General features: G+C 42.9%; 1 protein-coding gene across 1 annotated transcript in view; it reads left to right on the top strand.

Annotated features, from left to right (window-relative positions):
• LOC308479578 (deoxynucleoside triphosphate triphosphohydrolase SAMHD1-like) overlaps nucleotides 1-15,998 on the top strand; it is a 49,654-nt gene extending 33,656 nt beyond the window's left edge. Inside the window, exons 10-16 of the mRNA XM_081010296.1 lie at nucleotides 762-853; nucleotides 1,379-1,494; nucleotides 8,435-8,574; nucleotides 9,557-9,652; nucleotides 9,760-9,864; nucleotides 10,158-10,289; nucleotides 13,967-15,998. Coding sequence (XP_080866422.1) covers nucleotides 762-853; nucleotides 1,379-1,494; nucleotides 8,435-8,574; nucleotides 9,557-9,652; nucleotides 9,760-9,864; nucleotides 10,158-10,289; nucleotides 13,967-14,092 — 807 coding nt within the window. The 3' untranslated portion in view covers nucleotides 14,093-15,998. The remainder of the gene's footprint in view (nucleotides 1-761; nucleotides 854-1,378; nucleotides 1,495-8,434; nucleotides 8,575-9,556; nucleotides 9,653-9,759; nucleotides 9,865-10,157; nucleotides 10,290-13,966) is intronic.
• The last annotated feature ends 10,200 nt before the right edge of the window (nucleotides 15,999-26,198 follow it).

Here is a 26,198-nt window from a genome sequence, read left to right as displayed (position 1 = left end):
GGGCGCTCCCACGAGATAATCTGACTTCCTGCGAGATCTCACACGAGCATGCATAATCTTCCAGAGCTGGCATGTCGAATGGGCCTTGCCCGGCAAGTTAGACAGAGAGCTTAAGAGCTCTTTTCAAGCCTGGTAACCCAAACGGCCCAGCACAAAATGAGCTTTTAAGGTCTTGGCCTTGGTTGCTGGGCAAGGTCTGTTCAACACACTGGCTCTCTGAATCCTGGGGATGCTGTCTCTCACCCGCTTGCTGCAAGGCAGCTCCAAGGGTTGGCTGGCTATATGTGTGCGTAAGATAAGGGATTACTGCATTTTCATTAAACAGAACAAAAAGGAAATGTAACCCCACAAGCTTGTAGAAGGCAACGCTCAATACAGAAGCAAGGATATCATCCACCAAGTTATGAGCATTCTGCTCTCATGCATTCTGCTCTCATGCATGCAAGGAATCATCTTATCTCAAGGATCCTGTGCTTCATGCACTGCTCCACTTTCCAGGAGCCCCCATGAGGCCTCTCCACATAAGCAGAAAGTAATCTTAATTGCAAAAATGATTACTCTAGTGTTCTGGAATACATTTTTATATTTCTTGTGTATGGATTATTTAGAAGGGTCTAATTATTTCTATGTCCAGGAACCTTTTTTATTTTATCCCTAGTTGTTCAGCAACAAACAACCAATTTGATGAATTAAAGTACAAGTCTTGGAACTGTGGTTTTAATATAAAAGATGAATAAAATACTTTTTATCTTGGACTTTAGGAGGCTGGAAATTTGTATGACATGTTCCACACACGGAATTGCCTGCACCGCAGAGCCTGCCAACATAAAATAAGCAACATCATTGAAACTATGTAAGTAAGTGCATGTTGATATGCCCTAGACAGGGCAGTATCCAAATAAATCCTAGCCAATCTTACATTAGTTGATTAATTACATTTGTATGAGCTTGCATATTAATTCATTTTAATAATATATGACTGAAGGAGGAATGCTTCTTCTACAATGGTGCTTGCCAGCTACAAATGATTTTTAAAGAAGTGTTGCCTGATTTATTTAGGGGTGTGCTTTAATTCAACCAATTTGAATTTAATTAATTTAAAAAAATCAATATTAACCAATTGATCAATTAAAGGTTGTAGCCCTAGTTCTGGAGTGTCTCATTGAGAAACTCTGTTGAATGTCCCTGCCCTTCTCCTTAATCGTTTTTCAAAGTGGATTTTGATGACTAGAAAAACAGTGGTGTTTTTGTATTGCTCTTTGCTACCAGTCTTAATCTGGAAAAGTTTATTTCCAAAGCCATTGTGAAATCCTTGATCTGGAGTTAATATTGAATTTATTGAAATCTTTCCTCATTTGTGTTGCATGTTTCATATCAGGATTACAGAGGCCCTTTTGAAAGCTAACCCACATATCCGCATAAAGGGATCTGGAGGGAAAGATTACAATATCGCTACAGCACGAGAAGACATGGAAGCCTACACTAAGCTAACAGGTATGGGCTTATTGGACTGACACCTAAATTCTAATTGCATCAATTTTGGAAGCATTTCTGTCAGGGTACCATTTTGTTATGGCACTTAAATGAAATATTGTACATTGCATTATGTAAAAGAGTTATATATTCTGCTGTATGCATATGAAGGAAGTGAAGTCTTTCTGTCACTAGGTTTGAAGAAGTAATAATTTATTTATAGTATAAGAAACGGATTTGTTCCCCTGCTTAACATCTCTCCAGAAAACTAGGATTAGGTATTGCAAACTTGCAGCATTTCTCTCCCTATTTATAAATTGCACATTCTGTGTGTAGAAGATGAGTATAAAGGATGGCTAAAGGAAGTCCCTACAGATAGTACAGGCCTCTGATGCATGCCAGAAAAAACCCTCTATGTATGTTTATAGGATTACAGTCCTGCCCCCACCTCCCCCCCCCAAAAAAAACCCTGGAGGGGATCAAGGACTGAGCTTGTGCACAAGAGAAAGCAGCACATAGAAGTGAGCTTTCACTTTCCAGAGTTGGGATTTATGCTGAAGGGAAGCAAGTGGCAGAACTATCAAGGGTGAGGCCTATGGCCACACATTTTCCAAACTTCCCCCTCTCCTAGTTTAAATTAAGGGGTGGTTTGTGAAAGAGAAAAATAAAAATTGCCTCCTCTTTTTCCCTGCCTCTCTTTACCCCTCTGTAAGCCGTTAAAGAGCTTATCAACTTTGTTTAATTTGAATAGGTTGATATATGACCACTTATGCAAATTTTCTTTTTGATTTATTGCTCCTGTAAAATCTTGTTAGGATGGGTGTGTATTGGATGGTGTTGATTCAAAACTGTAACCAACATTTCTTGTTCAATACTCCTGTTGTCTCGGGCTAGTGAGAATCCTGGAGCCAATGTGACTGAGTATAAGCAGAGGAGGAGGAGGTGGAGGAGGAAGGCAGGATAAAACGGAAAGCAATGGAGAAAGGGAAAGGAAGCTATGAGGGATGTATAGATTTCTGGTTACTAGTGCTGAGCCCAGGTTTTTGGAGGTTCTTGGACAAGATGCCCTAAATATACCCCTCTACCTCAGTAAGTATGTCCCTTCACTCCAATGATGGCAGCTGCTCCTCTGCCTCATCATTGCTAGCTGCCTGTTTGCTGGCCAGAGGAAACCAATGAGCAAGCAGGCCGTGGCAGTTACTACTACTCTTTCTTCCCACCGTTGTAATAATAACAAGAACAAGAAAAATAAAGAAATAAATAAAATCCCTTCCATCTGGCTGGGTGCTGGCTTTCCCCAGCCACTCTGGGCAGCATCTAACAGAGGACTAAAAACACAATAAAAGATCAAACATTAAAAACTTCCCTAAACAGGGCTGCCTTCAGATGCCTTCTAAAAGTCAGATAGTTGTTTATTTCCTTGACATCTGATGGGAGGGCATTCCACAGGGTGGGTGCCACCACCGAGAAGGCCCTCTGCCTGGTTCCCTGTAACCTCACTTCTCGCAAGGAGGGAACCTCCAGAAGGCCCTCAGCGCTGGACCTCAGTGTCTGGGCTGAACGATGGGAGTGGAGATGCTCCTTGTTCATCTCCTTCACTTTGGAGCAAGACGCAGATGAACAAGCAGGAAATTGTCAGGGGGGGGTGTCATTGAGAGGTGCCCAATCTTGCCAACCCTTACACTGGACATGCCAGTTTTCACAGAGCCTTAAGAAATGCTTGTTTGAAAGTCCAGCCTTTTGCCCTTGACCCTTCTCACCTTTCTAATCCCAGTTGTGTGTTAATTAAAGTGTTATTTACTTGTAAAGTGGGACGTGGGTGGCACTGTGGTCTAAACCACAGAGTCTAGGACTTGCCGATCGGAAGGTTGGCGGTTCAAATCCTTCCGACGGGGTGAGCTCCTGTTGTTCAGTACAAGCTCCTGCCCACCTAGCAGTTCGACAGAACATCAAAGTGCAAGTAGATAAATAGGTACCGCTTTGGCGGGAAGGTAAACGGTGTTTCCATGCGCTGTTCTGGTTCACCAGAAGTGGCTTAGTCATTCTGGCCACATGACCCGGAAGCTGTCTGCGGAGAAACGCTGGCTCCCTCAGCCTATAGAGCGAGATGAGCGCCGCAACCCCAGAGTCATCCGCGACTGGACCTAACAGTCAGGGGTACCTTTACCTTTACCTTACTTGTAAATTAGTGTCAGATGCTTCTAGCTGTGCTCTTCTTTACTGCTGTGTATAGACATTGCACAAAACCTGGTTGTTTAGGAAGGTCTTCAGCTCAAAAAACAGACTCATCTTGTTATGACTATGTTAGGGCTGCTTTCTTTTGTGCTCTTTTGGTTTATGAGTGGACATTTTTGATGTGTATTTCACAATGTTATTTCATGATTTGGTTTCATTTTATGCACATTTTACCATAAGCTACTTTGAGGTTGTTGGGCTTTGATTTGTTTGAGGATATAATTTTTCAAAAATGTTACCTTCTGGTACCTTTCATTTACTGCCAAAGCAGTTAGAGAAGAGACCCACAGAACTATATCTTAACCCTGTTGAGACACAACAGAATCTGACTGTTGAATTGAATATGGTCTTGTGAATTTCATTTTGCAGATATGTAAAAGATCATTTCTAGCTGACTACCATTATAATAGCATAAAAAACAATTCTTAAATTCTGACACATAATACTGTCAGCATCGCCCTAGAGCCAGTGCACCAACTGGACTCATGCACCTCAACCCCGACTGGGCTAGGCGAGCTGGGTAGCACCGCCAGAGACCTCCTTTCCCACAGGAACAGGTCACAGTGCTGTGGACTCACAGCTCAGAGCTGAGAGCACCGGATTCACTGTCTCAATAATACAGTCGTTGCACAGCAGAGTTTTGCAGAGTCTTGCAGAGTATAAACCACTCGGAGAGCAGCTCTGTAGAATATCTTCCTTTTATTCTGTAACTACAACTATGATACAAAACTATATACAGAGCTGAATATTCAAAGCATAAATCAATGCAACACTGAGAGTCTGCAGCTGCTCTTAGCAGCAATCTTATCTCTAGGATCTCCAACACTCTCACTCTCTCCGATACACTGACTGACTGACTCTCTCTCACACACACTCAGATATGTTGCTGGGCAGAATAAGTAGATAGGCAGGACACGCCTCCTTCTCTCTGGAGAGTCAGCAGAGACCATCAGGAGATGATCAGGAGATTCTTGGGTATGGGAGGGGTGAAATCTCCTCATCCTCCCCCATTTCATCCGACCATTCAAGAATCTTTAACATAACTGCAACTTACACACACTACACATTGTGACAATACAAATGAATAAGCAGCTTCTGGAAAAATCTTCACACACATTTCTTCCTCTCAAATGCAAATTGACATCTCTAATTAGGCAGATTTGAACAATCTTTCAGAACTCAAATACACGCTTTCCTTCAAATATCAGGTAAGGAAATAAATAAAGCGTTTTGTGCTACTACTCTCAGCACACTTCATGCTAGGTTTGAAAACCCCACCAGAGTTGCTCGTGACTGCAGTCTTTGCAAACTCTTCAGAAAACCTTTTCGGTGGTACACCCTTGGTTGTTCTCTCGGACCTGCGCAGAACTCTTTGATCCTCTAGTTCTGGTGCTTCCTCCTCTTTGGGAGAATGGGGAGCTAAAGTATATGAAGCTGCTAAGTCTGAGTCAGCGTCAGACTCACCTGAGGCTTTTGGGCTCTGATAATCTGTGCCATCATCTGGAACTACATTGGCATCAGGATTATCACCACCAACAACACTTGCCTCCCTCTTAACTTTCTTTGCCCCTTTTGCACCATCATCACAAATGGGATGATACTGAAAAACGCCAACTCTGTCCCATTGTGGATTGTCATCAATACTCCTGGTCAGCCTTATGGTTTTCGTGTCTGTGATCAGAACACGATAAGACCCTTTCTCATATCCTAGGAAAACACCATGTTCTCCACGCTTGCTCAGTTTGTCACCCTGCGAGGTGTGCACCCAAACCTCCGAACCAAAAATTTTAAAATGCTTTACACATGGCTTTCTTCCGTGAAGCATCTCATATGGGGTGCAATTTACACTAGACTGGTATCTCCTGTTATACACATGACAGAAAAACGAAAGAGCTTCAGCCCAAAAAGGATTGGGCAGCCCTGAATCATGTAACAGCGTTCTGATTCCTTGCTGCAGAGTCTGGTTTACTCTCTCACATAAACCATTCTGCCAGGGTGATCTGGGCGTGGCTGTCCTATGCTCAATGCCCTGTTCAGAAAGAAAACTCTCAAACTCTTCTGAACAAAACTCTCCACCCCTGTCTGTGAAAAGAAAACGTACATTCTCATTATGTACATTTCTGAGCCATTTACAAAACTGGCGAAACTTGGTAAAGGCTTCAGACTTTTTCTGCAGCATATAGATCCAAACATATTTTGAATAGGAGTCTATCAGAACCATGAAAAACCTTGAATTGCCTCTAGAGAGCGCTAGAGGCCCTACTAAGTCTGCATGAATGACTTCATATGGTTTCTTGGCCTCTCTCCCAGACTCTGTACCTTTGGGAGCTTGCCTTGCCTTACTCTCAGCACAAGAAACACATTTCATGTGGTAGGGACATTCTTTCAACTTCATACCCTGAACCATATCAGGCATTTTTGCCACAGCCTGGAAATTCAGATGACCATAAACGCGATGGTAATAATGAATACATTGGTCATGCAACTTCTCATTCTTATCCACAGATAAATTGCAACACTCTTTCTCAGTTGCTTCTGCAGTGCCTGTACCTGAAACAAAAGGCAATTGGTACAACCCATTTACACATTTTGCATACAGAATGAGCTTGCCATCTCTAAGAATTTCACAGCGAGATTTAGCAAACACCACCTTAAACCCTTGACGATCAAGCTGGGAAACACTCAACAAATTGTCCTGAATATCAGGCGCATACAGGACATTCTTAATAGTTGCATTCAGGCTCTTTAAGAACACAGTTCCCTGAGCCATACTCGTGAGAACTGTCCCATCTGCTTGATGAATTTCTTTCTCTTGCTTCTCAAGCTGAACAAAGAGATTCTTATCTTTGGCCACGTGGTTTGAACAGCCAGAGTCGACCACGAAGAAACTCCGCCCACGTTGACTGGAACAGCGAGAGATCAAAGCCTTTGAAGTAGCAGGTGCTTGGGGATTTCTTCCTCCTCCCCCTCTGCCTCTGAAGTTTCCCTTCTTCTTTGAAGACTTCTTACACTGGAAACTCAAATGGCCTTGTGCTCCACACGAAAAGCACCGCTTCAATTTCAAAGCTTTAACAGCAGCAGTTTCACTTTCACTTTCCCCTGCTGAAGACTCAGGCACATTTTCAAGCATATTTTTAACAGCACAGTCCCGGCTTTCTTTAACAGCCTGTCTGCGATCCCACTCATTCAAGAGCACGCTAGACACATAATCTTCTGTTAGCCGGTCAGAAGGCATTGTGGAAATCTGGGCAGCTACTCCATCATAAGACTCATCTAGGCTATTGATCATCAGCATTGCAAACACAGCCTCTGAAATAGCCAGGTCTCGCTGAACAAGGTCCTGTCTGAGACGCTTTAATTGAGATAGATGGCTAGGCAAATCACCACCTTTCTCCAACTGCAGCCTGCACAGCTTCTTAAAGAAAATCACACTGGAACCAGCATTCTGCCTCAGATGCATATCTCTCAACTTATGCCAAACAGCTTGTGCAGTCTCTTGACCCTCTAAGTTCACCAGCAAGTGGTCTGAAACACTCAAAACAATTGTCCCTCGGGCTTTCATATCTGCAGCATGCCACTCAGCCCAATCATCATCATCCTTATCTGGAGGGTCATCTTCTATCGTGTGAAATAGCTTCTCCCTCTGTAAAAGCGCTTTCATCTTTACTTGCCAAACTGCATAGGTTTCAGGCGTGAGGAGAGGAAAGGACAGAGCCATCTGGCCAGAATGTGCACAGGCCATGTCTGCTATTACTTAGAGCAAGACACTTCCCTCGTGCAACACAGATAAAGCCTTGACTCCTTCAGCCACTCTCTCTCCCACTCAGAGCGCAATTAACAGGCAAACAGGGATGCTATCTTCTTTCTTTGGCAGTCAGCAACATACCTCCATAAATCAAGCAGCAGCAACAGCAACAGCGGCAGCTTGAACACTCTGCTCCAAAACAGCTCTGCTTCTGGGCACCGCAAATCAGTCCAGCATGCAGCGTCCGTTCCACCGTCCGGCAATCAGCAACAGAAACCTCTGGCGACTGGGACGCCTGGGACGCCTGGGATGACTGGAACAACGCCAGGTCAGACGACTGGAACAACGACTGGGCCCATAACCGATGTCAGCATCGCCCTAGAGCCAGTGCACCAACTGGACTCATGCACCTCACCCCGACTGGGCTAGGAGCTGGGTAGCACCGCCAGAGACCTCCTTTCCCACAGGAACAGGTCACAGTGCTGTGGACTCACAGCTCAGAGCTGAGAGCACCGGATTCACTGTCTCAATAATACAGTCGTTGCACAGCAGAGTTTTGCAGAGTCTTGCAGAGTATAAACCACTCGGAGAGCAGCTCTGTAGAATATCTTCCTTTTATTCTGTAACTACAACTATGATACAAAACTATATACAGAGCTGAATATTCAAAGCATAAATCAATGCAACACTGAGAGTCTGCAGCTGCTCTTAGCAGCAATCTTATCTCTAGGATCTCTAACACTCTCACTCTCTCCGATACACTGACTGACTGACTCTCTCTCACACACACTCAGATATGTTGCTGGGCAGAATAAGTAGATAGGCAGGACACGCCTCCTTCTCTCTGGAGAGTCAGCAGAGACCATCAGGAGATGATCAGGAGATTCTTGGGTATGGGAGGGGTGAAATCTCCTCAAATACATGTTTCAATTATGAAAAGAAAAAGTGGCTTTAATGACTTGATTTGTTTAATACTGGCAGATGCGATCTTCTTAAGCATTCTTCATTCTGATGAGCCTAACCTCGAAGAAGCACGGGAAATTTTATGTAAAATAGAGCGGCGTGACCTGTATAAGTACCTGGGAGAGACTCAGCCCCCAGAGGGCAAGGAAATTCCGAAGGTGGGCACAGTTTCTCAAATGACATTGGTTAGTTAACTCTGCTAGGTTGTTAAGTGTGGTTAAGTACTTGTTAAGTACTGATTTTTTCAGTACCAATTTGCTTATCTCTGGCTTCTATATCTCTCTTTACACACACAGACACAGACACATAACACCTCTCTCTCTCTCTCTCTCTCTCTCTCTCTCTCTCTCCTTCACAGATCACTAATCTCTCCCCTACTCCCCTATCTTGCCGCAAATGCCTTGCAAAAGCCTGCCTGAGCAGGTGCATGGTCCATTAAGTGCCTGGGGAGGCCATCTCTGTCACTTCTCTCTCCAGCCACGCCACAATGCAGAAACATCTACCACTTTCTAGACTGAAAAGAACCTTTGGAAAAGCGCACACCTTCTTTGCCAGCACAAGCTGACTACTCATGATGCAACTGAGGGCAACATCCTTGTTGCATTTCTCTCCTGCTCCCACATCCAAGCTGCTGAAAAAGTCCACTGGAGGCTGGGAAAAGGCTGTTCTTGCCTGTCCTTCCCTATCACATGGGCATCCTTCATGAAGTGAGTGAGGAAGGCATCCGCACTGCTCCTTCCCCTCAACAACAATAGTAATAATAATAAATTCTTACCTGTACCCCGGTCATCTGACCGGGGTGCCCCAGCTACTTTGGCTTTCAACATAATAAAAGCACGGCAAAATATTGAACATTTATCAAGAATAATAAAATGTTACAGCCTTCTTTCCTTTCTCTCTAATGGATAACTAATTTTGCCTTAGTCTGCCTGAAGAGAAGCTGTGACAGCATTAAAAGTCATCACTACTGATTGTCATGGTATGGTGATATCAAATACCTTATTTGTCACATTGTACAGTGCATGAGAGAGAAAATTATTTTGAAAATTAATCATGGGTCTGGTTCATCAGTTTCTGAGAGTATGATTCAAATACAGTGATTCAAATACACAAAAAAGTAAAAGGTTTTATGCCCTGCAGGAACGATATAGTAAGATGGCTGAAGAAATTGCCAAGTCCCAGCCCAGTACATTATCTCACAAGCCTGGATTAAAGCCTGAAGACTTTATTGTTGATGTAAGAATGATCTCTTTAAATGTTCATTTTAAATGATTTAGATTTCTTAACATATGTGCCTACAATGCACTTTAGTACATTTTTATTTTTGACTTGCCTCTGTGAAGGTTATCAACATGGATTATGGAATGAAAAAGAAGAACCCTGTCGATAACGTGGGTTTCTACTCAAAGTATAACCACGAGAAGGCATTCACAATTTATAAAGAACAGGTAAGTAAGGTGGGGGGGGGAGGAGGAGTTTCTGCCTGTTTTATTACAATAGCTTTTTAAAGAGTATCTGAATACATGTGAAAATGACTACAGAATTGCATGGCAATAGTAGCAACCGAGTTCTAATATCACCTGCTATGTAAGTGCCCACTGAATGCAAGTGGTTTTAAGGTGAAATTCCCCTGTGCAAACATTCTTGTAACTGAATGGTGCTGCTGAGAAATTTGTTGAAGCTTTTTCTGACAAGGTGATAAAATTAAGTGTATGTGACTTCTTTTTCCTTCTGTCTTAAGGTTTCAAAGCTCTTACCAGAAAAATTTGAAGAGCAGCAAATCAGGGTTTATTGTAAGACAGCAGATAAAATCTGTGATGCTAGAGAATATTTCGTTCAGTGGTGTATAGACAACAATTTCACTAAACCACAGGTAAGAAAAGTTTAACATTTAGAAGGTGCATCTCAATGTAGAATCATTGAATAGTAGAGTTGTAAGGGACCCTGAGTATCATCTAGTCCAATGCAGTAATATGCAGGTATTCCATACGGGGATTGAACCTGCAACTTTGGCGTTCTCAGCACCACACTCTAACCAACTGAGCTATGAGATTCAGATCTACCTCATTCTCTGTATTCCTTTTGTTCATCACCTGTTCATTCTTCCATAGTCTCCTCTATCACCAACCCATTATTATGTCTGCACATTATGAACACAAGGGACTTGAGAATTCTAAAAATCTCAGAAATCTCGTTGGAGGACGATCTAGCCTTTATGGTTTACATTCTAAAACAACTGTAATACTACCACTAACTAGAAGTTTTGTATCTGTTATGTTTATTAATTTCCTTGCAAATGATGAGTACATAAAATTTAGAGGGGTAGAGGGGACTACCACAAATAAATGGGGTACAGCATGAATCACCCATTACCTTTTCCTGAATGTTTAGCAGAGTTGTCCCTAGTTGGAGCCAAGCTCTGGGGAACAGTCATGCCGATGTCTACGTCAGCTGGGGCTGGTACAAGCCAACGTGAAGCTGAGGAGCGTGTGCTTACTTTTCTGGCTGAGAACGTCAGTGCTGATTTGAGGCCTATTGTTCTGGATGCAAGGAAGCCTGAGGTCGCTTGGGTAGCTCTCCAGGAAGCGTGTAAAGCTGGGGGCAGGAGCCAGGGCCGGGAGATGGCTGCATCAGGACAGAAAAAAAGGCAAGAAAGCACGGAAAGCCGGTGCACAGCTGGGAAAGGCTGTGGGACCCCTGAGGGGGGCGAAGGGACTATTGCCACTGCTGCTGGTGCTGCTGGTTTAGCAGAGTCTAAAAGCTGCGTGGGTGATGCAACATGTCTGCGTGAGGAGCTTGGAGAGAGGCAAGCTGCTGGGGGCCCTTTACCCATCACTGGGGGTGCAGGAACGCGTCCTGGGAGCCCTGGGAGCAGTGGGGGGGCGGTGAGCGGTAAAAGCTCAGAAAAGCCTCTTTTTCCAAAGGCTGCCAAGAGTTGTTTGCGTCGTGAGTCGAAGCCTGGGAAACAGGACAAAGCTGAAAGTTTCAAGGCCAGCCATCTGCTGCAGAGGGAGATACGTGCTGCAAAGTTGTCTGGGAACTCTGAGATAAGTCCAGTCTTCAGAGGAACGCAGGAAGTTGCGGTTACGGACGCTGTCAAGGACAGGTGCAGCCAGACGTTTGTTGGCATGGCAACGCTACAGAGCAATGCCAGCAGGGACACAACTGTGAAGTGGGTGCTGGACTCAGGAGCGAGTCATCACCTGATAACGCCATCTGCTGGGGAGCTGCGGAATTGCAGAGCTATTTTAGCTGGAATGACTTGTAAATTCGCTGACGGGACAAAACGAAATGTATCTAAAGCAGCAAATGTCTATGTTTCTGTTTTGCAGGCGGAGCTGGAGTGCTTCATTGTACCAGGGATGAAGTGTTGCCTGTTATCGATTTCTGCTCTGGCGAAGCAGGGATACAAAATTTGTTTTGAAAATAATACCTGTTCCATTTTCAGAGGGGGGAGGCAACTTGTCAACGTGGAGAGCAAGGACAATCTCTTTGTTCTGGAAACACCTCTGGAGGGTGGTGGGAATGCAGGGAAAGCACAGGCTCAGTGTGCTAGTGTTCCCAGCCATGATTCATGTGTTCATGTATGGCACAAGAGAATGTCTCATGCTTGTCTGGAGGATGTTAAGAGGTTGCCAGGCTGCACCAAAGGTTGTAAAATCACGCCATGTGAGGGATCCCTAGTGTGCAGGGCATGCAGCAAGGTAAAAAGGTGCAGGTTTCCCGGGGTAAAGAGGGTAACCACAAAACCTTTTGAGTTGATTCACACAGACCTTACGGGACCAATGGAGTGTGAGAGTCTGGGTGGGGCCAGGTTTCAGCTATTGATATCGGATGATTTTACTCAGAATTTATGGTCTTTTTCTCTCAGGTCGCAGAGAGAGGCGGCGCAACTCATCCAGGATTGGGTTGCGGAGGTGGAACTAAGGTTCTCCACCAAGGTGCAAGAGTTCAGGAGCGACCGTGGGTCACAGTTCACTGGGTCTGCTCTGAAGGAGTTCTTCAAGGAAAAGGGAATTCGTCACCAGGTGACAGGTGCAAAGTCTCCTCAAGAGAGAGGCGTGGCAGAGCACAGGAGTGAAGCACTGGCTGAAGCTGTCAGGGTTTTGCTGTGTGACTCTGGGCTGCCTCAGAGCTTTTGGAGTGAGGCTGGGAAGTTTGCCAGCTTTGTTTTTAACAGGTCCTACAATCACGATGTAGGTGACACACCGTATTTTCTGTTGCACAAGAGGAAGCCACAGGTGCATTTCTTCCGTTCGTTTGGTTCCAAGGCTTCAGTGCCAATACCAACAGCGCAACGGAAGGAGGGTGGTCCTAGGTACCAGGACATGATTTTCTGTGGGTATGATCCTGCAACAAATGGGTGGAAGTTTGCATACCCAGAGGGTGATCAGACCACGCTGCTGGTCAGCAAGCATGCTGAGTTCTTTGAGCAGGGTGGTTGGTCACAGCCTAGGTATGGTTCTGATTTTCTCTCAGAATGCTTGTCCGATTCTGAGGGGGAGGAAAGGGAGGAAGGAGAGGCAGAGGCGGAGCCTGTTGCTGAAGACCAGGTTGCCGATGATGGTCAAGCACAGGGGTGGGTTTCTCCACAGGTTAAGAGAGAACCCAAGAGTGAGCCTTCATCTCCTGTTAGCCAAGTGCGGGAGGCCTGAAGACGCAGCAAGTCAGAGGGGGAGTCTTCTGAGCTTGCTGGAGACACACCTGCTGACCCCAGTGGGTCAGGAGGAGCGCCCGAGGTTGTGCTCCGGCGGTCAACTCGGACCACAAAGGGGATTCCACCGGAGAGGTTTCAGGTCACCAGTGCGTGGGTTGGTTTCGCACAGTGTGATTCTGGGAGTGTGGAAGGGATTCAACAATTGCCTGGGATAGATGCCAGTGGGAGGCAAAAGGCAATGGGAGGTGAGTTGAACTCAAAGAGGTCTGTAAATAGGGGTTCACAGTTTCCCTCAGGATTCGTGACGAGAGGGGGTGTTAATGGTTTCAGAACTCACAGAGTTAAAGAGTTCTGGTGACGTCTCTTTCCTGAGGCGTGGTTAGAAACACTTAAGGGAGGGGTTTGACTCCGTCTGCTTTCAGTCTGACTCTCGGACGCCATGCGAAAGGGAGAATGTGTCAGTTCTCGCCAGGTCTGAATTTATGATGTTATTCTACATGATTAAAGCGCAAGAGTAGATAAGGACTGCCTTGTGTCTGCTCTGATTTATTCCACACGTGCTGCACTCTGCTTCTCACCGCTGTGTTTCGCTCTGCTACCGGCAAGAGAAAGAGGCCTGAGGAGGATTTTTGCGGGAGGCACGGATAGCTTGCAGAGTTTCGCAACGGAAGTGGTGCCGGGCTCCATGTTCAGTCTCTGTGTACCCTCTTGTCCGGTGTAAATAATCCGAACAGTGGGAAAGGGCACCGCAAGAATGTTTTTCTTGTAATATGATGTGTAAAAAGGCTCCAGTGAGCGTCTTGCTCCACTTGCCAAGAAGATGACAGAATGTATTGACTGTTAATTTCTAGTGAACAACTGAACTTCTTTTCTTCATTTTGATGCTTTGATAGGATTGTGATATTGTTGCCCCTGAACTTACACCAACGAAAGCAGACTGCAATGTAGTCAGAGATGACAAAAAGCATGATTCAAAGGCCAAAAGGAAACTTGAATATGGACCTCAAAAGGAAACTTGAATATGGACCTCAACCCCATCTGTTGATTGATTATGGTTTGTATAAGAAGGTTGTGTTATAAAAAAAATGTAAACGTAGAAAGAAAAGCAGTAGTGGAAAATGTCAGTCTTAACTCAAATGAGTTAAAATTCCATTTGTTGTAGATTTCACATGGACATTTTGATGACCGGCAATGTTCTTACTTTGTTAATCTAAATGTGTGCCGGTGAAGAAAGGTCTACTTATAAAAACAGGTAATAATAATAATAATAATAATAATAAATAATTATTATTATTCATACCCCGCCCATCTGGCTGGGTTTCCCCAGCCACTCTGGGCAGCTTCCAACAAAGTATTTAAAATACAATAGGTTGTATCCAGTGTAAGTCCTACTAAGAGTAGAACCGCTGAAATTAATGGACATGGCTAATATAGCTCCATTAATTTCAGTGAGTTTGCTCTGAGTACAACTTAGTTGGTTAAAATTCAAAAGCTTTTGGGAAAAAACATAAAAGAAGGGACAAGCCTATGCCATTTGCCTATCTCCTGTTTATGATAAAAGTGCTTATCCTACTGTTCTTTTTAGCTGCCATCCCCTCAAATCATGATAGAGTCAGTATATGTTCATTTAGAGCTAAACATGCCTTGACACAATCAAGGATATTACTATTTTATAAAGTTACTTTTTTAACTTCAATGCTTACCTTTTATATAATCCAACAAAATACTCACAGTACCAAAACAACCAATTATTGAATGTATCCTAGCCATTAAGTACTAGGTAGAGAGGAAATGAGCTGGTTTGTATAGAGAGGCAAATAGCTGTTAAGAATCAGAAGCAAATTTCAGACTAGGGAGTTTTGCCTGTTATGTTTCAGACCGACTTGAACGTATTTTTAATCTCTCATATTTTCACAGATTTGTTGTCTTTGTATGGAATAGTATATATTGTTCCTTAAAAATTTTTTTGGGGAGAAACACAGTTTTATGATGTGGCATTTTATGCTGACAGAAAATGGGTTTGTGTGTGAGAAGTGTGCTGCTAAATGTGAGAACAGAGTTTCTGAAGCTTCATTTAACAAACCTAAGGCTCAGAAGAAATGTATACACCATTTAAGAACTATAGATTGGGATAGAGAGATGTCCTTCTGCAAACAGAATGGCTCCTCATCACAGAAGGGACTACAGCAAAGGTACCTACTGTAGGAAGCTGGAGAGCCACTTTCACCATCAAACCCCCCCCCCCCGTGTCTCTTTCTGTACTGAGCAGATTTACAGGGCCATTGCAGGGGGGAGTTGAATCCCACTCCCTTCACCAGCAGGATAGTTCTGCTCAAAGGAATCTTGGATCCATGCCAGTGTTTAAAATGAAGCTGTGTCATGGAATTCTCTTAAAACTTAGGGCTGAAAAATTAAACATTTAGGGCATTATCAGGTGCTCGGTTGAATTTACTCCCAGCACATGGCACCTGAATCTAGAATTATTTCACCAGAACACACTTTCACCCAACACACTTTCACACGAGCAGAGAGCTGTTCAGAAATATCCAACATTTCTAGTGCTGCAGTCAGAGTACGGGGAGCTAACCTGTGACCTTCCAGATATCAGTGAACAGCAACTGCTATAATCCCTGACTGTTTGCCATGTCTGGTGCTGATGTGAATTGGGAGTCCCAAAAACATCTAGACTAGACTTTGCAAGAAGAGACCTCAAACTCAGTGGCTCAATTGTTTGAGCTCCGTAACATGGGATTAAAAGGGAGCTGCTTCATAAAAATGGGTTAAGGTAACGTACATAGAGCTATTTTCTCCAAAGCTATATTCAATTGTCAGACTGGTTAGAATTATAATTATATATTTTGTGTGCCTGTATATTAATCTTTTTTCCTGTGCATATCAGCTGAGTAATAAAACCCCTGATCTTTATTGAATTGTTGCAACAGGGTGCCCCCTTAACATGCAGGAGGAGGAGGAGGACCCAGAACCCAGGTGTGCCTGCCCTTATATAGACATTTTAAATTGCCTGCCCTGGAGTCCAAGACCACCCCCAGAAACATCATACATACATCACAGAAAGGGGTGGTCTACAACAGAAATCTGAGTATGTTTACCAGAAATCTGAGTGCGTACTTAGTTCCTGAGCCAAGTCACAGGCTCACCCTATTCATACACAGATTATACCCTTAAAACAGGATTTGTGAAGGAAAAGACAATGGGTAGGCTTTTCCATTTTCCTTTGCAAAGAAAACATTTGGTCAGTTTGGGAGCCAAAATGACTTAATGGCTGCTTTCCTGTGCTACTTCAGACATTTGGTTTATTTATTTATGTACGTGTTTGCTTTGTACATTTGTGTGTGTGTGTGTGTGTGTGTATCTTTATTTTTATTTTATTTTTTCAACCCCCCCTTTGGGGCTATAATTTTTTCTTTAAAAAATTATTTGCCCCACAAAATGTTAACGTAGTATGTTGGAAATGGATGCCTTTGTGTAAATCTGAAAAGTCTTGCATGTCAGGCCCCTTAAGGCTATTTGCAACTGTAGCAGTGCACATAGCTGAACATAGGATATCACATAAAAATAACACATGTTGCATTTTGTTACTAAATTACTTGTGGCATTCTAGCACTTTGGGAGAAACATTTTCTCCATAGTGGTCTATGCTTTACATTTAGCAGGAAGGTCCACCAATGACTGAAAAATGCAGTTTGTTTTGTTTCTGCTTTTTTGTGTGTTCCCAAGTGTCAAAGTTAGTTCTCTGGACTCACACCTCCAACATACCCACAGCAACACCTCCTGGTGAATCCCCTTAGGGCTTTCATCTTGACCATGTCGCCTTGTCCCTGGCATAGGATTGGACATTTAGTGAGAGAGATGTCTTTGCCTTTGCCTTTCTATGGGATTGCATTTTTATTATTATTGGCATTTGTCTTGCACTCTAGGAAAGTTGCTCAGTTGTTCTAAGGTGACCAGAGAAAGTTCAGTGCACCTGGGATACATGCCCAATCAGAACTGAGCCCAATTAGAATTTATTTAGTCCCATGGTTAACACATTCTAAACCAATGTTAAAACAAAACCATACTCAAAAAGGGCACTTGCCCAAATTAGTCAGTTTAACTCTATACGGGATCATTCCTGCGAAATCAAGGCATATATACCTTCATGTATCTGGTGTTTTCATGGACCCTGAAGCTTCTCCTTGGTAAAACGAGTTAAAACACATTTTAAAATGGGTAGGGAAGGTTGGTAGAGTGCCAGGTGGGACAAGGAAATGTGGTCATAAATTGATCTAATCTAAATATTGGACTATGCAATAGCCTGATCTATTAGAAAACATAAAATGCATGAGAATCCTCCATTGGGGTGTAAGCAATAAGACACTATACATTAAACATAAAAACAATTACGCACAAAAACTGGGGCCCCCCTTTGTGGAAATAACACACTATCAAACAGATTTCAATATTCCTACATAATAACACATAATACACAACAAACCCATTAAATATCAGTCACATATCTTGAGGCAATCGTGATCTTTTACATATCTTTTCAGTCCTGGAGCACAGTCTTGAGGTTTAAAAGTGAGAGAATATCCTTGCAGTTCAACTTTCCCCGCTTTGTCAGCCCCATTCCCCCCTCAGTCTATATCCTTTGAAAGAGATAGCTGTGGCCACTCTGGTGTCTTTTCTTGTTGCTGCAGGTAATAAATAGCCTTGTAGTCAGGAGGAGTTAGGCTGAGGGTTTTCCATTACAGTGGTGCCTCGCAAGACGAAATTAATTCGTTCCGCGAGTTTTGTCGTCTTGCGATTTTTTTCGTCTTGCGAAGCACGGTGTCGGGAAAAATCACCAAAGTCTTTAAAAACCTCAAAAAAGGCTACCACACCGCGTTCTATGAGTTGCTCCTCGAAGTCAAGTCGCAACTGTATTAACAGTGTTAAGAAAAAGGAAACAAACTTGCAAGACGTTTCCGTCTTGCGAAGCAAGCCCATAGGGAAAATCGTCTTGTGAAGCAGCTCAAAAAACCAAAAACCCTTTCGTCTAGCGAGTTTTTTGTCTTGCGAGGCATTCGTCTTGCGAGGTATTACTGTATTGGGTCTGCATTAACATCTGTAGCAGTGATATCCTATAAGGGGGCAGGGTTTTTTAGGGACTTAAAGACACAGTTAGAAAAGGAAGAGGCAAAAGCCACACAAAAAAATCTTGAGTTATCTTGGGAAGTTGCAAATAATAAAATCTTAGCGTGTTAAGCATTTTATTCATTTTAATATTATTATCACATTTCCATATAATTATTGTTATTATCTGCTAAGTTTGTTTGCTTTCCTTCACTTAGTTACTCCACATATACAGGAAGAAAAGGGTAGAAATACAAGAAAGGTGAACATTTAAAAAGAAAACAAAAATTTAAAAAATTAGATTACCATTTAAAAAAAAATTCCAGATGAAAACGGACTTGACACAAAGACATCAGATTTAGAAAAGAATTATTATTAAATAATACAAAGATATTATCAAAACCACACAGATTACTACTAGACTGAAAAATGGGAAAGCAATGGGAAAAGGCTTAAAATTCAACATGTGCTATCTGATAAAACAGAACTTCATGAGAATGACTTACATATAGTACCTGATCCCATCCAAATCAGTCAGAATAAATTAATATCAGCAATAAGTTTTGGAGATGCAACAAAATGAAGGAACCTTATTCCACATGTGATGGATATGTTCCCAAAGTAAAAAAAAAAAGAAAAAAATTACATGACCTATGAGGAACCAAAAATAAATAAATGCTAAAACACACAATTTTAAAAGAAACTCTACGCTTATCTATTTTGGCATTCTAACAATGAGCATCCCAAATGAAAATAAGAGTGTTTCTTGATGTGACAACATCGGCTAGAATGTTAATAGCAAAATATTGGAAAATGAGTTAATACCAAAAAAAGATGAATGGCAATTTCAAGTTGTGCAAGTACCTCAAACTAGCCACAATGACAGAACTAATAATAAATATTCAGGCAAACAGGGTAAAAGGGAATGGGTTTGCTTTAAAACTACCTGACAAAATACAGTTCCAAAACAATACTTGGTTGTGCTTCGATTAATTTCATAGACATAATGGAAAAACTGATTTAATAAATGAAAACAGATTATTTGTAACTTTAAAAGTTTCAAAGCCACTAATACAAATGCATTTACTTTTCTGAGAACCTCGGATATAGAATATTTAAATTACTGTTTATATCCCCTCATTATTATTATTTGTACTGTGGGAGAAAAGAAGGGACAACCACTTTGTAAATGGGGTTGAGTCTTCTTAGAGGTTCACGTATCCTGTTGAAAGGGGAATTTTTTTCATGTGAAAGCTGTCAGGAAATGCTGTTCCTAAAATGCATAGGCATATACACACAAAACAAAACCTGTTATAAAATTCATTTAAATCCCTTTGGTGGGGGGGGGGAACTACTCAAGAGAGGAACTCAAAGTGGGAGTGCTCTGATATTTACCTGTGGAAAGAATTTGGCATGTTAGATTTGGAACTTGGCAACCTCTTGACTTTTGAGGGTCCAGTACTTAATCCTTTTGTTTTCCTTAAGTAGACCCTGGAGCAAAGGACACATAAGGGTGATTTCCCTCAATGGTTCCAAGTTGTTCATAAAGAAATTTGAATAAATGTCTCCCTGCAGTCTGCTCTCTCGCCAAACCTCCTTTTTTCTTTCCCCCCTCCTCTCTTTTAAGCTGACATAGCCTCTGTACATGTGCAGAGTTCATGTTTCAGCAAATCTTTTATACCATTAAAATGTTGCATCTTTTGGCCTTATTACCATTTGAATAAAGGAAGGGAAGGGTAAGGAGTATATTTTAAAATAGGGTTAGATTTAAAACGAGAAGAGAAACTCAGCAATTCAAGTTTTCACCAACACCAGCAATAGAAGTTGGTCAAACTAAATTTCTGTTATCTCAGTTCTAAGGGATCATGCTTCCTTCACCAAATAAGTATACCTGCACACCAGGCAAAGGGAATTTGGGAGCACCGCCTCCTTTATGTACAGGAAATTGGGGTGCAGGTCTCTATTAAAAAATGTGGGCTAACATTATTTTGTGTGCTCCCCCTCTGGTCATTCGCGGAACAATCACCCGCTCCCTTATGTATGGGTAAAAATGGCCAGAGAGTCAGAATTCATAATAAGATCTTTAACATTCTCAGTCATTTCAGCCCTACCATTTGCAGACAGAATTTTCTGCCCTTTATTTACAGTGATGGTCAAGGCTCATTCTGCTTGATTATGAATTTGTATGTGCTTAAACTTTGAATAGACTTTGAAGTCTGATTTTTAAATAACACTGGGCAACAATTTTTTACTTTTTGAATGTTGTCTAGATTTCTACAACTGATTTAGGGTATTTTTGCACTGCTGAATCAGGAAATGGCATCCGTTTCTCTCCATCAGCTCAGGTTTACTGTAACCTGAATGGTGGGCATTGATAAAGCTAAGTACATGTAAATTGCGTGTTGCTTCACCATTTTTCAAACTTCAGGGCTTGAACTTCCGTTTCTTGGAACTCCTGGAATGCTCAGCGGCAGGGAGGTCTCTCTTCAGAGTCCAACAGTAGTCAGCCATCATGACTGCGTCCCAGCGACCCTGATACCTGGTCTCCATCTCTTTCATGCCCTGATGGAATCTCTCCCCCTGCTCGTCACTCATTGAACCCAGGTTCTCAGGAAACCGGTCCATATGTGAAAATAGGTAGTGCATCTTGACGCTCATGTTGCAGCCCAGGTTTCTGAAAGCAGTCAGCATGTTGTTGACAAGTTCTGCGTAGTTTCTGGCCTTATTGTTGCCAAGAAAGTTCTTCACTACCAGAACAAATGCCTTCCACGCTTCCAGTTCCACTTTGTTCATTGACTTTCCGAACTCTGGATCTCTGATGAGCTGATGGATCTGAGGACCATCAAAGATGCCAGCTTTCAACTTCTCCATGGTCAATCCTGGAAAAGCCTGGCACAAGTAAGTGAAGCAGTCGCCATCCTTGTCCAGAGCCTTAGTGAACTGCTTGATTAAGCCGAGCTTGATGTGCAGCGGTGGGAAGAGTATTCTGTCTCTGTCCACCAGAGGGTCGTTGATGACGTTCCTTTCTTTGCAAGGCACCAATTCCTCCCGCACAGGCCAGTCCTTCTTCGTGCAATGCTGAGCACGGTCCCTACTATCCCACATGCACATGGGTACTTGGTGAAGCCAGACTGTTGTCCCAACAAAAAGTTCACCATCTTCAGGTCAACACAAATAAACCACTTATGCTGATCATAACCAATTTTCTCCAGCACATACTTCACCGCTTCATAGTTCTCCTTCAGTGTACTCAAGTGAGCCAGGGGTATAGAGGCAAACTGGCTGCCGTTGTGTAGCAGAACACATTTGAGTGATCGCTTGCTGCTGTCAATGAACAGTCTCCAATCTTTGGGTTCGTACTGTGGCACTCCAAGCTTGAGCAGAAGCTGCGCAATATCTGCACAGTACACCAAGTCCTTCTCTTCCAAGAAAAAACGGAGGTACTCTTGATGCCTGTTGCGGAGGAAGCTGATGCGAGCACTGTCAGAGAGGAGGTTTTTTTTCCTTCAATCTGCCAACAGTTCGGCAGAGTCCTTTGACAAGCTGAGGTCGCGAACTAGATCATTTAACTCCTTTTGGGAAAATGGATGTGGAGCATCATCTTCAAGAACCACTTCTTCTTCTTCATGTCCTTCAACACTGGAGGCATCTTCGTCACTAATGTCAGGAAGTTCTCCGAAGATAGGCACTGGAATTTCATCACAATGAGCTACAGGACGACGTGCTGATTGAAGATCAGGATACTTGAGGCTGCTCTGGTTCTTTCTGTTGATCCCACCAATTTATGGAGCCGCACCAATTTATGGAAGATTTCGAGGTTTTATGACTTCAAACTGATCCCTTTTCGACATAATCACCCAGAACTATCGGACCTAAGTACTTCTTGTCATTAAAATAATAATTTCCAATCAAAACAATTATTCAACATGGCATTTTACCCCCACCAACTTCTTCTAAAATGCTCCACACAAGCGTACATGTGAACAAAAACGTAAAAAATCGACATGTGGCCATAGCTCAAAAACTTGACCTGATTGAGCAAAACCAGTGTGATTTTTGGATTCAGCACATCAGATTCGTCCTAAATCAGCTGAAAAAACACAGACAACAAATTTGTTGTTGACCAGTGTAATAGACAAAATGGTAAAAACTGTTAGATAACAAATGCTTGTTATCACCAGTTCTGCTTCAAAAACATCACGGCTTTCACCTCTCACCCTTTAAAACTCTTTATTCTAAACTCTAAAAACCAATCTTTCCATCTTGCTGTACCAAAAAGCAAAGCTGGGCTGAACTTCAACCCATCACCATACACCAGAACTTAAAAATTACCCTCCAATGCTTGCAGACACATCGCCTTCCACAGAGTTATAAAATTGGGAGAGTTGGAAGGAACCCTGGCGTCACCTGAAACAATCTTCTAAAATACAGGGTTCATAGCAAGATTTGTACTACCAGAGAGAGAGAGACACACATACTTATGTACACAGACACAACTGGGGAAGGAAACACAAGCTATGCTACTATCATGCAAGCACACACGTGTATACTAAGGAAGAGGAAAATAAAAGTACCCAACTTTATCCAGAACCCTTTTAGCAGATCTTAAGATAGTTTGAGTGAGAGTTTACTTCCTTAGACTAAAGAGTGAAAGTTCCTAGAGAAATGATCTTTAAAGAAAGATACAAGTGAACAGTTTTCCTAAGATTAGATAGGGAGAGAATCTTTTATAAGGAATAGGGTCAATTCAAGAGATGATATAACCACTCACAAATATTAAAACAGCCATAGATTTGATCTTAAAAGGAATACAAGAGTGAACAATTCCCCCCCCCCAAACTTGCATAGGAATAGTAAGCCTATTTTAAGAATTTAATAACCACACATAGGAAATTGAGATGCGGGGTACCTTTAGCAAACATTGCCCCCCCCCCTTTGCTGGATCACACTAAAGGCTCATCTGGTCCAGCATCCTGTTCCCATAATGGCCACCAAATGGCTATGGCATGCCCAGAGCCAAGACATGATAGTAACAGCCCACTGCCCACTTATGATTCCTAGCAACTGGTATTGAGGCATGCTGCCTCTAACAGTGGATATAAGAAAGGAGCCATCATGGCTAGTAGCCAATGATAGTCTTACCTGCTATGAATTGGTTTAAGCTTTCAAAGCCATCCAAGTTGGTAGCCATCACTCTCTCTTGTGAGAGTGAATAATCGTAACTCTGTATTGTACTGTGGAAAGCCAAATGGTGAAACCCATACGTCCTGGAAGGCCTGTAAACCCCATCTTGGCAGTCAAGATAACTCCAAGAGTAACTGGTACATGCTGCAAAAGTGATCTCACATGTTTATCTGTTTGCTTTGAGAATTTGGCTACTGGCCTAGGGAGTTGAGAGCTGGGAACTTTCCATGCAACCTGGGTGCCTACCACCTATCCCCTCATCTAACAGATGGATGATTAGGAGTTGGGAACAGGCAGGCGTGAATAATTAGGACTGTTGCTGCTCGATTACGTAAGATGTTTCTGTATAAGTAACACACAAAAGGTTTGCCCAAGCACAGACCTTCATGACATGCTTGCTATTTCAGAGTCCATCCTGAGTCATAACAACAAAGAACTCTGCACTGTATCCTTTGGAGCCTCAGTAAACCACTTGCCCAGGTCCTCATATCACCAGCATATTTAGCTCTAGGTAATGCACGAAGGGGTTAATACCATAGAGTAAGCTGTTCTGCCAGACTTAACTAGGTCACACACCCCTAAACTTGGGAGAAGGGGTTACTGAAGGCCTTTGTTCACTTTCTTCCACCATGTGAATCCAACCAGAAAAATGTATAGGCTGATCGCTGCGAGCCCAGACCACGTGCTTTTTGCAAGTTATCTTTATATTTCTATACAAATAGTTTCAAAAATTGGTAAATATTTCTAAATTAAGTTAAACTGTTTGTGTTTTCTTGCTGCTATATGGAAAAGCACATGAATCTGACCTTTGAAGAGTCTGTAAGCAAACCATTTTTAACTTACCGAACACGTCTTTTTTTAAAATGCTGTGGGAAGAAAGGAGAAGTACGGAAAGAAACTTTACTGCAATCTCTGTTGGGGCTCTCTCACCAAGACGGTATTTGCCCTGAACCTGGATTTAGGCATCTAGGGAATTGTCCTTTTACTCTTTTAAACCAATTGCAAACATTAAAAACAACATATTTCCCACTCTTATTTGCCTTTTTGTAAACTTTTCTCTAATCCTCGCGAGCAGATTTTGAGGGCGTGGCTTGGCTTCTGAAAAATAGGGGGTCCTCAGCAATTAGCTAATTGGGAACCACTGCCCTAAGGCTTACCTAAAGTAGTACTCTGGATCCTAGCCACAGAAGAAGAGAAGAGTTTGGATTTGATATCCCGCTTTATCACTACCTGAAGGAGTCTCAAAGCGGCTAACATTCTCCTTTCCCTTCCTCCCCCACAACAAACACTCTGTGAGGTGAGTGGGGCTGAGAGATTTCAAAGACATCACCCAGCAGCTGCATGTGGAAGAGCGGAGACATGAACCCGGTACACCAGATGATGAGTCTACCGCTCTTAACCACTACACCACACTGGCTCTGCAAAGTCTGACAAAACACTTCCAAGAAACTGAAAGCTTTCACTTTCTGCTTAGGAGAAACGAAACTCAAAGCAGTAGCAAAGGAAAGAGGAAATGAATGCCAGATTTTTATGAGGATTATAAATTTTGTTCAAATTCACAGACTGCTTAAGAAAAGTGTTCAAAAACCAAAGCAGTTACTTCTGGGTTTTTGGTGTTTGAAAACGGAAATGTTCCGACTTCCGAAATGTTCGAAAACTGAGATACCACTGTATAAACAATATATGCACACTTGCTTGGGAGCAGACAAGCCAACTCCTTGCTATGATGTCTGTCCCAGGTCTGGCAAAGGTTGCTGACAGGCTGTAACTCTTTTTTAAGGCTGTAACCTTTTTTAATAAAGCACCAGAACTAATCACTCTGGTGTTTTTGGCCACCTTCTTTGGTATTCCTGCCCCCAACAACTTCCCAGAGCCCTCCTCTGGGCCTGTGGTTTGGAACAATTCATGAATGTATTTACAGTGGTACCTCAGGTTAAGTACTTAATTCGTTCCGGAGGTCTGTACTTAACCTGAAACTGTTCTTAACCTGAAGCACCACTTTAGCTAATGGGGCCTCCCGCTGCCGCTGCGCCGCCGGAGCACGATTTCTGTTCTCATCCTGAAGCAAAGTTCTTAACCCGAGGTACTATTTCTGGGTTAGCGGAGTCTGTAATTTGAAGCGTATGTACCACTGTATTTATTTGAAATAAATAATATGCACAGCCTTTCAGGGTAAAGCTCCACTCACCCCCAAGGGAGAATTTAGCTTTATGTACTGTTACATGCCACTCCAATCTCCAAGAGCTGTACAAGATTCCAGGGGTTGCAGGCGCGCTTTCCCCAGGCTTATGTTTCCTTTGGGACAATGAGGCACAGCAGTGACTGTGGTGTCTTTATGAACCTGAACTTGGATAAAGGAAAATCCCACCATCACACCCCAAGAGGGTCCTTTGCTTTTCTCATAGGAGCAGCAGGCTTGGGTCTGCAAAAGAAATAAGCCATGTTTTGTGTCTTTGTTACTGCTTGTCCCAACTATCCCACATGGTGCTCTGCCCCCTTGCCCCGCTGCCCATCACTGCTAACCCAGTGGAGAGGGATCTCTGTTTCCCCTCCAGCCTACCCATCCTGAAATCCCCCCCCCTCCCCAGTCTACCCATCCTGAAATCCTAAACCCCTTTGGTTTCTGCCCACAGCTAGATGAGGGGTTGCACCCCTCCTTGTCTGGTACATCTTCACTCTCTTGATGGCTTCCTTGATGGGTCAATGTCTGGCCATCATCAGCTATTGTTCTTCCAATGGCCACCATCCAGCTAGCTCTGCTGAGTTGGCATGGCTCCTAAACCAAATCTAGCAGGTTTTTTGTGTGTTTGGCACAGTTTAATCAAA

The sequence above is a fragment of the Podarcis pityusensis genome (genome assembly GCF_964106645.2).
Source record: "Podarcis pityusensis genome assembly, chromosome: 6".
Classification (NCBI taxonomy): Eukaryota; Metazoa; Chordata; class Lepidosauria; order Squamata; family Lacertidae; genus Podarcis; species Podarcis pityusensis.
The sequence above is the reverse complement of the archived record's forward strand: the minus strand, read 5'-3'. Positions and strand labels throughout refer to the sequence as shown.